This window comes from Ursus maritimus, unplaced genomic scaffold (genome assembly GCF_017311325.1).
Source record: "Ursus maritimus isolate PB19 unplaced genomic scaffold, ASM1731132v1 scaffold_26, whole genome shotgun sequence".
NCBI classification, from domain to species: Eukaryota; Metazoa; Chordata; class Mammalia; order Carnivora; family Ursidae; genus Ursus; species Ursus maritimus.
Genome location: NW_024425119.1, coordinates 24,622,722 through 24,639,205, shown reverse-complemented (window position 1 = coordinate 24,639,205; position 16,484 = coordinate 24,622,722). Strand labels below are relative to the sequence as shown.

The 16,484-nt window shown below is 38.3% G+C and overlaps 1 protein-coding gene across 1 annotated transcript in view; it reads left to right on the top strand.

Moving 5' to 3' along the window:
- ITPR2 (inositol 1,4,5-trisphosphate receptor type 2) overlaps positions 1 to 16,484 on the top strand; it is a 474,341-nt gene that overhangs the window by 125,618 nt on the left and 332,239 nt on the right. Inside the window, exons 11-13 of the mRNA XM_040642268.1 lie at positions 6,100 to 6,251; positions 9,413 to 9,512; positions 10,053 to 10,213. Of these exons, the coding sequence (XP_040498202.1) occupies positions 6,100 to 6,251; positions 9,413 to 9,512; positions 10,053 to 10,213 (413 nt within the window). The remainder of the gene's footprint in view (positions 1 to 6,099; positions 6,252 to 9,412; positions 9,513 to 10,052; positions 10,214 to 16,484) is intronic.

Here is a 16,484-nt window from a genome sequence, read left to right as displayed (position 1 = left end):
ATTGTTCATTATAAGAGTGTCAGAATAGAGAGGTTCCTGACTACTCTTTTTGGGAACCCACGTATTACCAAAGGGGGTGGGGTAGGAGGACAATCTAGGAACCTGAATCTGCTTTCTTTTTGTAAGTCTTGAAGATTTATTTTATGAGCATTTCAAAAGGAGAGGATATACGGTAGGATTGACTTGTACTAAATGAACTCACAAGTGACTGATGTATAAACCGCAATGCCAACTTTCAATTGCTAAGTAACTCTAAATTGTTGGGTCAGTTAGTGCATTTTCCTTGAAGGAAAATCTATAGCAAAAACTGAGTTATAATTAGAAGATTGGTGTGCAGGAGGCTCAGGAAATTAGATGACACATATTCTTTTTAGGGATATGGTATTCCTCCAAAAAGACCAGAATATTAATTTTTTGCATCTGCACTAGCAGTGATGAAAGAAACTGTCAAATCTTGTTTACCGAATCTCATTTATTTAGGCTACATGTTCATTTTCTGTTAATAAAGCCTTTCTTCAAACATGGTTCAATATAATTGATTAAATTTTATTTTCCTTAATTGAAGTCAAATTTTATTTGTGCCTTTCTAATAATCCACTGAAGCCACTTGTTCTCAAATCCCTTTGCCTACCTATTTGAAAAATCCTTTGGGTTATTGCTACAATTAACTGACCTTGTCCATTATTTCTGTGTTCCTACGTTATGAGGCAATCTTCTCTCACATGTATTGATTAACATTCGTTATTTTGGTGTTTCTTTCTCTTGGCTGCAGTAGCATCATAGAATCTAAAAACCAGCTTTTTTACGGTATTTCTTTGTGACCGTAATCTCCTGGTCTGTTTCTCCTCAAGTTTTCATCTTACAAGGATTATAACTCAAGCAAACTTCCTCCTCTTTCTTTTAGAATTATCACTTCCTCTTCTTAAACCTCCTTCCTTCTCTCTTGGTTTTCTTCTTCATCATAGTCATTATCATTTTCTTTTTTTTTTTTTTTAAAGATTTTATCTATTTATTCGACAGAGATAGAGACAGCCAGCGAGAGAGGGAACACAAGCAGGGGGAGTGGGAGAGGAAGAAGCAGGCTCATAGCAGAGGAGCCTGATGTGGGGCTCGATCCCATAACGCCGGGATCACGCCCTGAGCCGAAGGCAGACGCTTAACCGCTGTGCCATCCAGGCGCCCCCATAGTCATTATCATTTTCAATATCAGATGTCACCACCATTTTTACCACTGAGAGGGAATTCCTTGTTGCAAATGGTATTCTCCCAGGCCCGTGTAAGAGGACGCTGTAGCACTCCTGAGGCTTCCTTGGCTTCAGCTATTAGCAGTCAGGCAGAGGTGTGGTTCTTGTGTCACCATTACGTTCCAGGGAAAATGCTTCTTTGCATCCATATCTTAGTATAACCCCTGAATTTTCATGTTGAGCTACATGGCAGACATCAATGAAACAGCATACTTTGGAATTAGTTTGTTCGTTCATTAATTAATTCGTTCGTTCATTAATTAATTCGTTCGTTCCTTCCATTTCTTTCTTTCCTTCCTCCCTCCCTCTTTTCTCCCCCTTCCCTTCCTTGTTCCTTTTCCCTCCCTGTCCTTTCCCCTCCCCTTCCCCATTCCCTCCCTCCCTCCCTTTCTTCCTTCCATAACTTTATTGAGATATAATTCACATACCATAAAATTCTCCTATTTAAAATATATAACTCAATGGTTTTTAATGCAGTTGCAGAGCTTGAAAATTATAGCCACTATCAAATTCTACAACATTCTTCTCTCCTGCAGAAGAAAGCCTAAATCCATTAGCAGTCACTCCCCTATCCTCTCCTCCCCCAGGCCCTGGCAGCCATGAATCTACTCTCTCTATGGATTTGCCTATTCTGGACATTTCATATATGGGCTCATAGAATATATGGCCTCCTTCACTTAGCATAATGTTTTCAAAGTTCATGCATGCTCTAGCATGTATCTATACTTCATTCCTTTTTTATGACTAAATACTATTCCATTGTGTGCATATACCCCATTTTGTTTATCCATTCGTTATTTGATGGACATTTGGATTGTGTCCACATCTTGGCTTTTATAAATGCTGCTGTGAACATTCATGGACAAGTTTTGGTGTAGAAATATATTTTCATTTTTCTCAGATAGGTACCTAGACTTAGAATTGTTGGTCATATGTTTAACATTCTGATAAACTGCCAATCTCTTCCTAACTGGCCCCACCATTATATGTTCCCCCAGCCATATATGACTGTTACAATTTCTCTGCATTCTCACTAATACTTGTTATTGTCTGTCTCTTTGGTTATAGCCATCCTAGCGCATTTTACTAATTAGTAATGATGTTGATCATCTTTGCATGTGTTTATTTGCCATTTGAATATCTTCTATGGAGAAATGTCTATTCAAATCTTTTGCTTAATTTTTAATTGGGTTATCTTTATTACTGAGTAGTAAGTGTTCTTTATATATTCTGGATATAATCCCCTTATCAGGTATACGACTTACAAATATTTTCTCTCATCCTGTTGTTTTTTTTTTTTTAATAGACACTATTTTTTAGGGAAGTTTTAGGTTCATAGCAAAATTCAGTGGAAAGTACACGTTTCCATATATCCCTGCCACCACATGAGCACAGCCTCCCCTGTATCAACATTTGGCACTAGAATGGTACATTTGTTACACTGATTAACCTACTTTAACATATTATTACCACCCAAAGTCTATAGTTTACATTAGGGGGTTCATTCTTGGCATTGTACGTTCTCTGAGTTTTGATAAAAGTAGCCACCATTTTACATGTCTCCATTATTATAATATCATACACAATAGTCTCACTGTTCTAAAAATCCTATGTGCTGTCTTTTCATTCCTTTCTCCCCTACTCCCTGGCAACCATTGATCCTTTTATTGTCTCCATAGTTTTGCCTTTTTTGGAATGTCATATGGTTGGAAACATACAGTAGTTAGCCTTTTCAGACTGGCTTCTTTCACTTGGCAATACACATTTAAAGTTCTGACATGTCTTTGTGGCTTGGTAGCTCATTTCTTTTTAGCACTGAATAATATTCCATTGTCTGGATGTCCCACAGTTCATTTATCCATTTGCCTACTGCAGGACATCTTGGTTCCTTCCATGTTTTGGCAATGACAGGTAGAGCTGCTGTAGACATCTATTTGCAAGTTTTTGTGTGCATATTTTGGTAAATACTAAGGAGCATGATTGCTGGATCATATGGTACAGAGTATGTTTTGTTTTGTGGGAAGCCAGCGAACAGTCTTCCAATGTAGCTGTACCGTTTTGCATTCCCACCAGCAATGAGTGAGTTTCTGTTGCTCCACGTCCTTGTTAGCATTTGGAGTCCTCAGTGTTTTGGATTTGTTCATTCTAATAGGTGAGTGTGTGTGTGTCTGTGTGTCTGTGTGTGTGGTTATCTCATTGTTGTGAGTGGCATCTCATTATTTCATTTGCAACTCCCTAATGACATATAATGCTGAGCACCTTTTCATATGTTTATTTGCCATCTGTATGTCTTTTTTGGTGAGGTGTCTGTTCAGGTCTTTCACCCATTTTTAAACTGGGGAATTTATTTTATTAATGCTGAAGTTTGAGAGTTCTTTGTATATTTTGGGTAACAGTCCTTTATTAGATATGTATTTCTGCAAATATTTTCTCCTAGTTTGTGGCTTGTCTTTTCATTCTCTTGATAGTGTCTTTCACAGAGCAATGAAAACCAATTTCTTCGGTGCTTCTTTCAGGGGTACCCTCGGTGTTGTTTTTCTCTTGTGTACTCCTGTTTTTCTTCTAGAGTATCACATTCATTTCCCTTTCCTTTGCCCGGTTTCCACCTTTCCATTCCAACTATTTCTCTTCCTTGAGGATCTTCCTTCTAATCCATTTCGAGAGTTGAAATGCAGGAAATAAACAGAACTGTACGAGGGCTCTGCAAATTTCAATAAGGAATAACTAAAATTAAACCAAAATGTTTTCAAGACCCAGAATAATAAATTCCAAATGATAGAATTTCACTTGAGTAGCTACTGTCAGAAATTTATTTGGGAAGAACTCTTAGCTCACAGATGATCTTTAAAGACCCTTCCCAATCTCAAGATTCAGGAGCCTAAGCTTTATGTTACTTGAGCAGCCTTCTCCCCCGAATCATTTTTCTGGCCAGGCTACTCTTATTGGGTTATTTAAAGACATTTAGATTTTCTTTTCTCAGGATATGTGGGTGTTTTTGTCCCTCACGGAGTTTGTCTTCAATTCAGACTTCCATGCCCTCAATGCAGATCACTGTGAATATGTGTCTCATGACCCATGAGAATTTTTTCAGAAGGCCTAAGGAAGGTTCTTAGCTGTGATTTCTTGCCCCCCCTTTGAGGAGTGATTCAGTGAGTGTTCGAGGGCTCAGGCCAGGCCCCTGGCTTTGGTTCACTTGAACTGAGGGGCGGCTAGTTGGATTTGGGGTTGAGCATTCACTACCACAACCCACTGCTCCCTTCTCCTCCTTCTTTCCCCCTCCTTCTTACTTTTTCTCTCCATTTTCCCTCTCTTCCCCTTTCCACATCCTTCATCAACTGTAAGTAACTGCACTCATTTCTTTGTTTGAAGGAAATGATAATATTCATCTTACTCTCTTTTAAATTTTTGTTGTAAGATTAGTGAGAACAACAATGGCTTTGGTATCATGAAAAACTTTGTGTAAATTCAAAAATATGGTTTGCTTATTGTTTCTGCATTTTTTCCCTATATCTCTGTATTCCCTTATAATGTACAGTAAGTCTAAGTGTGCTTTTTTTCTGATCAATAAGTGTAGTTTATACTTAGTGATTAGAAACAACTGTTATGGAGATCAAACTACCTGGGAAGAGTTTTCCAGATCCTTGCTTTCATTTAACTCTGAATTTTGGTCTCTGCAGAAGACGTATAAGTCAAAGATGACAGGAGCTAGCAGGTGCTTCTGGGCTATGTGGGATTTAGCAGCTAACAGTCTTGCTCCTGATTAGGAACGCTGGGAGTTCCTCTAAGCATTTACAGTTCAATGGTGCTACCAATTTGCACACCATTTTCAGAAGACATCAGAATGAAACCACAAAGGAAATGGTATTCACAATCTTGGGATGGGACTTCAAGTGAATGTTTTGGAATGATTGGGTGTAATATCTCATTGTTATAGTGGCCATTAAACAACTGTTTGTCGTTGGCAATGGACTGCTTTCATCTGCCTTTCAAACACCCTTTCTCCTCCCTACTTTCATTCAACTTCTTGTGATGGTACAGCGACACTCTCTTTCTCTCTCTCTCTCCTCTCATTTTAAAATCTCATTTCTTTCAATAAATTATGTGTAAGTAATTATATTTATGTATGTAATTACCAATCTTATATTACATTTGTTGTATCACCTTTTGGTTTCTTGTACATCATATTCTCCCACAGGGATTGAGACTTCGTTCAAGTAAAAATATATAATTACCAATCTTGAGTGGTTGTCAGCTTAAAATGGGGTATTTTAGAAAGATTCACTGAGTTTTGCATCATCATGAAGGCTTTTGCTTGTGAAGATCCCATTTTATTTCACTTTAGATGCCATTATAGTATGTATTTGGATTTAATGGGATAAGCCGACGAACTGAATAGGAATATTGCTGTTGATTCCTCTTCTCTCCAGGTTAATGTCCCGATTATGTTCTGGGAGTTAGTCAGGAACTCTGAGACACTGCCATGTTGACTCTTGAATTTATGAAATCTAGATGATTCTACACACTATTTCTTCTATTTGTTTTAAATGTGGAATGGTCAAAACTACTATGTAAATAGGTTTAAGACAAGGTAAGGGAACACAACTATTATGACTGTTAGTGCTTTGATAATTTGCCCAGATCAAGCCATCTCTCCAGGAGTGCGTTACTTATCACTATTGATAATAATTATCTCCACGGCTGTCAGGCCTGACCTGCTCTCTCTGGATGACGTGAAACAGACATCTTTCTGATCCAATGAAGAAATAATGGGTAGATTTAAATCTTGTCTCCTGATTAATTGGAGAATTTAGTAAGAAACCTGTTAAAAGTAAGTAACTTTGTATCTCCTCAATAGAGAGATGGAGATCTTCCAACTTCAAAGAAGAAACGCCAGGCTGGGGAGAAGATCATGTATACTTTAGTCTCAGTCCCACATGGAAATGACATTGCGTCCCTTTTTGAACTGGATGCCACAACTCTTCAGAGAGCTGACTGCCTGGTTCCAAGGTAAAACAAACAAACAAACATTTATGTATGTATATGCATGTATATATGTATATATATATTCTTTGAGTAATTGTAATGGGAGGTAAGGAATTAATATATAATGTTAATAGAATTTTTGTGATATCAAAAGAGCAAGCGTAAGTAAAGAACCAGTGTGTAAAAATCATGCCTCTTTTGTGAGAAGATTCATATAGTTTGTTTTATTCTCATAAATAAATGTGCAGGACCAAAGAAATTCTGAAAAATTCATAAGAATTATTTATTCTTATTACTTGTATGGCCTTTGGTTACTAACATGAAAAATGATCTAGGAGCATTTCTATTAATACTTATATCATTTATTTCTATTATGTCAAATTCCAGGTTTCTTTCATTCATTCATTTATCCATTCATCCATTTGTTCATTTATTTAGTCATTCAGTCAGTAAATCTTTATTGAACTTAACAGACATTGCCCTTGGCATGGGGAAGAGAACTGAACAAACTTAAATTCAAATGAGGAGGAGACAATGGACAAGTAAACATAAAATAGAAGGTCGGGTAATAAAAATGCTTTGAAAAAAAAAATTGCAGAGAGAGTTGTATTAGGTATGATGTTCAGAAATGGCCTCTCTGATTTAGGACATTTGAGAAAAGACCTGAATGTTTTGAGACATCAAGTCTTCCCATTAGGAGTGTTTCAAGCAGCAGGAACATGAAATGGAAAAATCTTGAAATTTACTAGGTGTGCTGAAGGACCAGCTAGGAAACCAATTGGACCTAAGTGAGTGACAGGTGGGGAAGTGGAACTGGTAATGAGGTAGCCAGAACTTACTGTAAGAGAAGGTCTTACATTCTTTTGCTTGGATTTGATTATTTTAATTTAAGCTCTTTTGCCTGCAACTGTCTATCTTCCAACAGTTGCAGTACGATGCACTATGATGCACTCTCTAGGTATATCGAGGAGTCTTGCCCATATCATTAGATCTAGTGGGATGGTTCTGAATTGTCCTTGATAGAGCATTATTGTACTTGGCCTTGGGAAGATGGCATTGGTTATACTGAAGGTACCTACACGAGATGCAGACGCTGTTGTGTAGGTTACTTCCAGGGAGGGTTGCTGCACTAGCACTTTCGAGAAACACTCCTCCTGAACTTCCCAAGGTGTTTCCTTGTTATTCTTGTTCATGAGAAATGCTGCCCAATCTTGACATTATAGCAGCTGTTGCTCATGCTTTCCTGTTCCAGTGTTATAAGCCTGTAAAGACATCCTGTCTGAGAGTTTTCCCTGATCTGGGTTGCTGGCCTTCTCTTTTGAGTATTGGAATCTTAATCAATTGTTACTATAACTTCAGTCATTTTAGATTTTAACTCAGCAGAAATGGAGTCCCTCTGGAACTCTAACCAAAAAAGTTTGCATAAGGAAATGGTAAAAGAATCTCTCTATAAAGTGCACAGACCCGTGATAAGTGGTTAATATGAGAGGTAAATTAGTGGTAAATTTGTGATTTGTACAAGGATTGGTTTGTGCTATTTTAGATTTTCGAAACTCAGTCTCTGTTGTATCTACCTTTATGAATGAGCAGAACCATGATGCTGAGTGAACCGCTCTTTCCCGGAGGCCCTTGTTTTATTTGGTTCTGTCTTCTTGGCCTTAATGCTTTTTGCCTCATGTTATACGATTTATTTATGTCTTATGTTTCCTACCGAGCTGTCAGCAACTTGGAGGCACAGAACTTACCACGATGCTTATTTTGAAGAGACATTTTTACACATATTTGTTAAAGAAATGATGATAATAAAAGATTCACTAAAATGGTAATGTTTGCGTTGGGTGAAGTTCTAGCTGTCCTTTCTCAGGTGTTCCCTCACAGTTCATATACATTTGATTCTTGTTTTTCCCAGTTCATTGAATTAGCAAATACTGAGCCACTGTTCCTAGAAGAAATATGGGAGTAGGTTCCTGTGAGCCTCTGGTCCCAATATTTTCATCAGTCAATATCACATAACCTTGTGTTATGTGTATTTTTGTTTAAAAGACGTTTTATTTAATATGTATTGTTAATTCATTAATATCGAACTTACAGCCACCAGCACTATAACTCATGCGCCAGTGAAGCTTATCTAACACGAGTATTTTCTCCATAAGGCACATCCCACTCTTGTCCGTAGAATCCACTGGACAGCTGTTCAGCACTATTCTCAGGACTGTTTTAAACAGCAAGCCCATCAACAAAAAGCACAGAAATGTGGAGAAACATGGCACTACCTCGACCCTGAAAAGGACGCTTGTTTATAGTATAAGCAGAAATGAGAAGGCAGAGCATTGCCTTGTTCAGCCTCATGGGGAGTGTGCATAGTGGGGACTCAAGATTTTTTTGCCACCCTGTCCATGTCCAAGAATGATTGCAAAAATGCCCTGACTGTTGACTTCGGGGTTACAAATACATTTTAGTGAGTAGGTGAATTCACAAGTACAGAATCTGCAAATAATGAAGATTGGCTGTATATGCTTTTACATGCAGATGGTTAAGTTACAGAAGGGCCTCCGATCGGATAGCAGTGTTAGCTGAGGTGGCTGCTCAGTGGTTCTCACATCGGCATTGCCTGGGGAGGCTGCGAAGATACTCACTGTTGGCCCTACCTTCAGAGTTTCGATTCAGAGCACTGCGATGAAGCTTCAGAATTTGCATCTTTTTTAAAAAAAAATTAATTTATTTATTCCAGAGAGAAAGAGAGCACCTGAGAGAGCAGGGGAGTGGGAGGGGTAGAGGGAGAGAGCGAGAGAGAGAGAGAAACCCAAGCAGACTCCATGCCAAAGCATGGAGCCTGACACAGGGCTGGATCCTGAGATGCTGAGTTCACGACCCCAGCCGAAACCAAGAATTGGCGCTTAACTGACTGTGCCACCCAGGTGCCCAGAAACTGCATTTCTAACAATTTCCCAGGTGATGCTGATTACACTTTGAGAACCACACTTTGAGAACCACTGGTCTAGGTAATAATACTACATGCTTTGAAATTGTCTCTGACTCAGAAGTTTTTCTTAAACCAGACTGGTCTATACTCGAGTCAATTACTAGTCTGAAATCTATTCATATCATGTATGCAACTGTTAAAATATGTTAATATGTAAGTGTGCTAATTTTTTATGATCTGTTTTTTTGTGTTTTGCTTTTAGGAACTCATATGTTCGGTTGAGGCATTTGTGTACCAACACATGGGTAACAAGTACTAGCATCCCCATAGACACAGATGAAGAGAGACCTGTTATGTTGAAGGTAAATGTTCTTGAGAGTGGTTTAATTTGTAGCCAGATGTTGTGTGATTAGGATCAGGGGGTGATTGGCATGTTCCTTACAATCCATCTTTGCCAATAGTAGAGATTATTGCAATTAATTTCATCAGGTATTCATTCCGCCAGTTGCTTTGGTCGCTGAACTAAGTGGCTTGGCTGCTGTCAGGCTGTGATTCCGGAGAATGCAGCACACATACCCAAATCGTGGGAGCAGCATATAGAAAGGGGAGAAGATTCCAGGAGTACTTTCTCTCTACATTGTTGACACTGAACCGAAGGGCAAATGTGAGAGGATATGGTTCTAGGTGGGCTTTGGGAACAAGGCAGGAAATGGGCATGGAAAATCTGTGTGTCCCTCCAGTCTGTCATAGTGGATGATGCATGTGGGAATTATTGTGTGTGGATGAACTATTCCTGTCTGATTTTTCTTAAACAGTATTAAGATGTGTTAGGACCTGAAAAAAATTGCATAGTTATTAAAAAAAAAACAACAACTGATCTGAATGGAAAAAACACATTGCAGATTGGAACTTGCCAGACAAAAGAAGATAAAGAAGCATTTGCCATTGTGTCTGTCCCGTTGTCTGAGGTCCGAGACTTAGACTTTGCCAATGATGCAAATAAAGTGCTGGCGACCACAGTTAAAAAGCTGGAAAATGGTACAATAACTCAGAATGAAAGGAGGTTAGTAACTTTTTAAAATGGCTCTTAAATCATCAAGAATCAGTTGTCAACTCTTGTGGTAAACCTCAAGTGAATGAATGACTCTAAGGGAATATTTAGAATGGTCTCCATAGCAGCACACCTGCTTCCGAATCAGCAGATCATGGTGAGTGAATGAAAATGGTGACATTAAAATCTGGTAGAATATTCACTTTTTCCATTTTAGCTTGGCTTGAAGGCAGTTGTTTTTTTATTCACCAATCCTTTCCTTTTAAATGTTTCATAAAAGACTTGTACTTCATTTAATATTTAGATTTAAGAGTTCTAAAAGTCCTAAAAGAAGTGTCATGTTTTGGTATTCTTACTTATTTATTATTATTTATTATTATAAGAGTTCTAAAAGTCCTAAAAGAAGTTTTATGTTTTGGTATTCTTATTTATTCAAGACACATTTGTCTGCTCTGGTACCACAAAATAAATACTAGAAAACAATCTGCAAGGTATAGTACTCTGCCCTTGTAACTCCCACAGAGAAATTGGATCCTTGATTCTTCAACTTTGGTTCTGGAGATAGTTGAGAAAGAGAATGCTACTGATAGCTGTCAATTTTATCATTCCTCCTTTGTGTTGGTACTGTAAATATATTTTATCTACTCCTTCAAATAGTTCTGAGATGGACATTATTCTCATTTTATGTAAGTGGGGGATTTAATCATGTGTGGTTTTATTTTTTTTAATTTTTAAAATTTTTAGAAAGATTTTATTTATTTGAGAGAGAGAGAGTGGGAGAGAGAGAGAGAGAAGCAGATTCCCCACTGAGCAGGGAGCCCGATGCGGAACCCAATTCCAGGACCCCAGGATTATGACCTGAGCTGAAGGCAGATGCTTAACTGACTGAGCCACCCAGGCGACCCTGATCATGTGTGGTTTTAAAGTCTATATGTTTTCAGTGCACCAGGGCACAAGTATTCTCTATATTTCCCTTCTTGATGATCTGCTATACACCTTTACATTCGAACAAGAAAAAGCTTTTTGTCAATTTCCCAGGCATTCTTACATTGGAACTCTCATCACAGCTGGGGAGATGGTAATTGGTATAAACACTGTGGAAAATAGTTTTTTTTTTTTAATTTATTTATTTAACAGTGATAGAGACAGCCAGCGAAAGAGGGAACACAAGCAGGGGGAACGGGAGAGGAAGAAGCAGGCTCCCAGCAGAGGAGCCCAATGTGGGGCTTGATCCCAGGACCCTGGGATCACGCCCTGAGCTGAAGGCAGACGCTTAATGACTGAGCCACTCAGGTGCCCCACTGTGGAAAATAGTTTGACAGTCGCTTGCAAACTTAAAGAAATCACTCCTCATATAAGCAGAAGCATGCAGTGTGTGTCCTGTGACTGGCTCATTTCACATAGCGTAATGTCTTCTAGGTTCACCCATGTTGTCACATGCGACAGTATTTCCTTCTTTTTTAAAGCTGAATAATATTCCATTGTATGTATAAAATAACATTTTCTTTAAATGTTCATCCATCAATGGACATTTAAGTTGTTCCCATATCTTAGCTGTTGTGAATAATGCTGCAAAATAGTCCAACTCAAAGAAACAGAGTAGAATGGTGGTTGCCAGGGGCTGGTGGGAAGGGGGGAATGAAGAGTTCTTATTTAATAGATATAAACTGTGATTTATACAAGGTAATCTGTTGTACGACATTGTGCCTGTAGTTAGCAATACTGTATTGTGCACTTAAACATTTGTTAAGAGGGTAGATCTCATAAGCGTTCTTACCACACGCACACACGCACATACACACACTCCATGACTCACCAGTTCTTCTCCTAGGCTGCACGTTTTTGAACATCCGTCCAAAAGAAGCCCCTACACGTGTGCAGCAGGACACGTGTTTAAGAATGTTCAGCCTTATTATCAACAACCCCAGACTTAAAAAACCATCCCGTGTTCATCACCAGTTGAATAGGTGAATACAATTCTGATAAGTTCATGTGATGGAATACAGTACAGCAATGACAATAAACGAACTGCATCCATGTAACAACATGCACTTGAGACTAAGCAAGGACTAGACACAGATACATTCACTGTGATATTATTTGTACAGTTCAAAAGTGAGCAAAGGAAATTCTGTTTCTTTGGAGTGCTTAAGCAATTGGCAGAGCTATGAAGAAATGCAAGAAAATAATTGTCAGAAAAATCAGGATGGGGCTCCCCTTATAGAGGGAAGGGATTCAAGGAGGCTCCTGCCTTGTTCCATTTCTTGCTCCGGGTGGTGGCTTTATGGGGTCACCTTAGAAGTATTCCATAACTAAACATTTATGTTTTATGAACTTTTAGATGTATCTCTTATAATACAAAGGAACAAAAATCCAGCTTGCTTTTTCCCACCCTCATTCGTAGGAAAACATCACAAATAGGCAAACAAATGGAATCGCTGTTTCTCAGCTTACTTTCAGTTCTTACCTCTGTTTTTCCTCACAAACGTGAATTTGGAAATAACTATTGAAAATAATTATATTCAATCGTACCTGAAACTTTGTTGGAGAAAATAAATGAAGGGCAGAAGCCGAAACAACTGCCCCGCTCTTCTGGACGATAGGTACTTAGATATCCGAGCTGGGTCACGACATGTGACGGGATCCGATGTGCACATAGCACTTTTTATCGACCTGTTTTCTATCAATGCTTCCTTTGGTTGAATCCATTCCTTTGTCTCTGTCACTCTCACAGATGCACAGAAATTTACTCAGCCTCACTTAAAAGTCTCCCTTACTGACAGTAAGGTGTTTCTTGAAGAAGAGGACAAGAACAGATATGAGCCCTCCCTCATTGGTTGTAACCCCAAGCAATTTGCTCGTCAGTTTCTGCCAGAGAGAATCTTGACCCCTCATGATTCTTGAAGGATGGTCCTGGACTCAGAACTGAGCAGAGATCATGCATTTTTATTTTCCATGCTTCTTTCCCCATGTTTTAGAGGAGAAACATTAGAGCAAAGAGAAATATGCCTATGAAGTTGCAATTATTGATCTTAATTTAGTAATTTTAGAAAGTCATCTCCCATCAAAATTCATTCAAAGCTGCCTCTCAGTATGGTGGGACTTATTGGTGTACTTGAATGCATTTACATTATTTTCTCTGTTTTAGAATGCAATATAAAATTCTTTCTGAAAATACCTCACAACTCTGACTTTTTCCCCCCCTCTGGAGAATGAAGTTATTATTAAATCTTCTTTTACTCAAAACCAGAAAGAATGAGACAAGGTCAGAGGGAAGATGTTAGAATATTGCAGATCTAGCTCAAAATGCCTGTGTTGTTTGAATTCTGTCTCGTAGCTCCCCCTTTGCTCGCCCCAGGAATGGCCTCTGGAGGCGCAAGCTCCTGGGCTAGGCTCCCAGATCCGCACCCGCCGTTTCTGATCTTATTGTGCATAGTTGCGCCAACAAAGTAGAGAGCATTGGGAGCATGCTGGGGGCTGGGAGGGAGAGAGAATGGAGGGGGTTAAGTGCTGTTCAGAGCTGGAAGAAGTGATGCATACAGTCATAAACCAGAATTTTGGCACCATGTTTAACCTCTGAGGGTCCAGAAAGAGATGTGGGCTTCTGCCAGCATTTATAGTTCAGAGCTATAATTAAGTCATGTTTATTGAACTCCTGGTATATGCCACGCACACACGCTCATAATGTGGTAGTGAACAGCACAGACCGTGGCCATGTTTTTATGCAGTTTACTGGCTTGAGGTTGGTTCTGATTGCTCACGATAGAAACTCAGGATCTAGAATAGCGGTCATCCCACGTGGAATCACCAGATCAGATATCCTTGTTTGTTTGTTTTTTCAGATCAGATATCCTTGTAATTCAAAGTTAGTATCTTCCTTAGCAATGTCATTTTTCCTTAAATTTTATTTGCCTGATAGTACTATTGCTATACTAGCTATCTTTTGTCGAGTATTTGTCTAAATCCTCTTTTCGAATAGCAGTTTATTTCAGATTTCCTGGGCATTTTGTTTTAGTAATGTCTCTTGTGAGTGGCAGAGAGCTAGATTTTATTTTTTATTATTTTTTCATTTTTTTTAAAGATTTATTTATGAGAGAGAGAGAGTGAGTGCTGGGGGGGAGGGGCAGAGGGAAGTGGAGAGAGAGAGAGAGAGACTCTCAAGCAGACTCCCCACTGAGCACAGAGCCCAATGTGGGGCTCTGTCTCATGACCCTGAGATGATGACCTGAGCCGAAATCAAGAGTTGGGCGCTCAATTGACTGAGCCACCCAGGTGCCCCCAGAGAGCTAGATTTTAAAAATCTTATCTGCTCTCTTTTCTCCCTCTACTATTCTCTCAGTCCTCAGATCAATTTCTTGGGTGTTCAGAATGATTTGATACTTTACCTAGATGTGTTCCAGGGATAAGACAAGCACAGGGTCCCCCTATTACTCCACCATTTTAACTCCTCACCTAATTTGATCCCTTCCATCTGGAGCCACCATCTTCCAGTAATTCGCCAAAATGACCAACACAAAGGGAAAGAGGAAGGACCCCTGTTGTATTCTCCAGGCCTTTTAGAAAACACAGAGTGGTTCCTGTGGCCATGTACGTGCAAATCTACAAGAAAGGTGATATTGTGAACATCAAGGGAATGGGCACTGTTCAAAAAGGAACACCCACACAACGTTACGATGGCAAAACTGAAGAGTCCACAATGTTACCCAGCATGCTGTTGGAATTGTTGTAAACAAACAAGTTAAAGGCAAGACTCTTGCCAAGAGGATTAATGCATATTGAGCACTCAAAGAACAGAGATAGCTGCCTGCAGGGTGTGAAGGAAAATGATCAGGAAAAGAAGGAAGCCGAAGAGAAAGGTACTTGGGTTTAACTGAAGCTCCCGCCTGTTCTGCCCAGAGAAACACACTTTGTGAGAGCCAATGGAAAGGAGCCTGAGCTGCTGGAACCCATTATGTATGAATTCACAGCGCGATAAGTATAAAAAAAATAGATAGAAGACCTCAGGACAATAAATAAATAAATAAATAAATAAATAAATAAATAAATAGCTGAAATTGAATCTGATAGTCTTTAAATTATTTTGCATTTAAGAAATAATGTGTTTAGGGGTGCCTGGGTGGTTCAGGTCATGATCTTGGAGTGCTGGGATTGAGTCCGCATCAAGCTCCCTGCTTGGTGGGGAGTCTGCTTCTCCCTCCACCTTCCCCCCGCTCCTTCTTTCTCGTGCTCACTCACTCTCTCTCTCTCTCAAATAAATAAATAAAATATTAAAAAAAACCACAAAATAATGTGTTTGGATTTATTCTAATTTTTTTCTTTAGTGTAGCTTTTTTTCTTTTCCCTCTTCTTTCTTGCTTTTTGTTAAATTGGTAAAGTTTATATTTTTCTCCCCATTTTCCCTTTCCCTCTACTGGATTAAAAGCTTTAGGTTATGTTGCTATTTTTTAGCAATTGCCCTTAAGTTCTTTTCATACATTTTAACTGCATATTCTTTCCTATAAAATTTGAAGCTATTAAATACTTATTTCTTCTGTCCTTGGGAGTAAAGTATCTCAGAATGGTTTAATTATGCACTGATGTTCTCCTCATCTTTCTTAGAATATGTGTCTAGAACCATAGTTCTGTGTTTATTGTTTTTATTTAAAATTTTTATTTTATAATAGTTGATATCTACAAAGGAGTAGATGTGTCATGCAAATTATGATATACCACCTTTTTTATTAAAATTTTTATTTCTAAAAATTATTTTTACTATGAATTGTATTTCTTGTTATATTTTACCTCTTCTGCTTGCATCTTGCTCCTCACATCTTTTCTCTAGGTTCACTTTTCTTTTTGCTGAAATTTATTCTTTAAGCCATTCAGTCAGCGGCTGTGGGTTATAGATCTTCTGAATTTTTAAATATATGGAAATATATTTACTTTACTGCCATTCTTAAGTGCTACTTTAATTACATAGAGAATGTTAGCTTGACAGTTATTTTCATTTAGTATTTTAAAATTATAATATCATTATTTTCAGACATATTTTATTTTCATTAAGAAGTCTTTTGCTGATAGAATTTTTTACTTTATTGACCTTTTTTTCTTTGCTTTTTGGTAATTTTGTACACTTTGTCTTTGATGTCCTGAAGTTTTACTCTGGTGTGTTTACAAAGAAATTTTTAATGCATTTTTAAAAAATGAGGTACAGTTGGCATACAACATTATATTCGTTTCAGGCGTACAACGTTTTTATTTGGTATTTGTGTATATCGTGAAATGATCACCACATTAAGTCTAG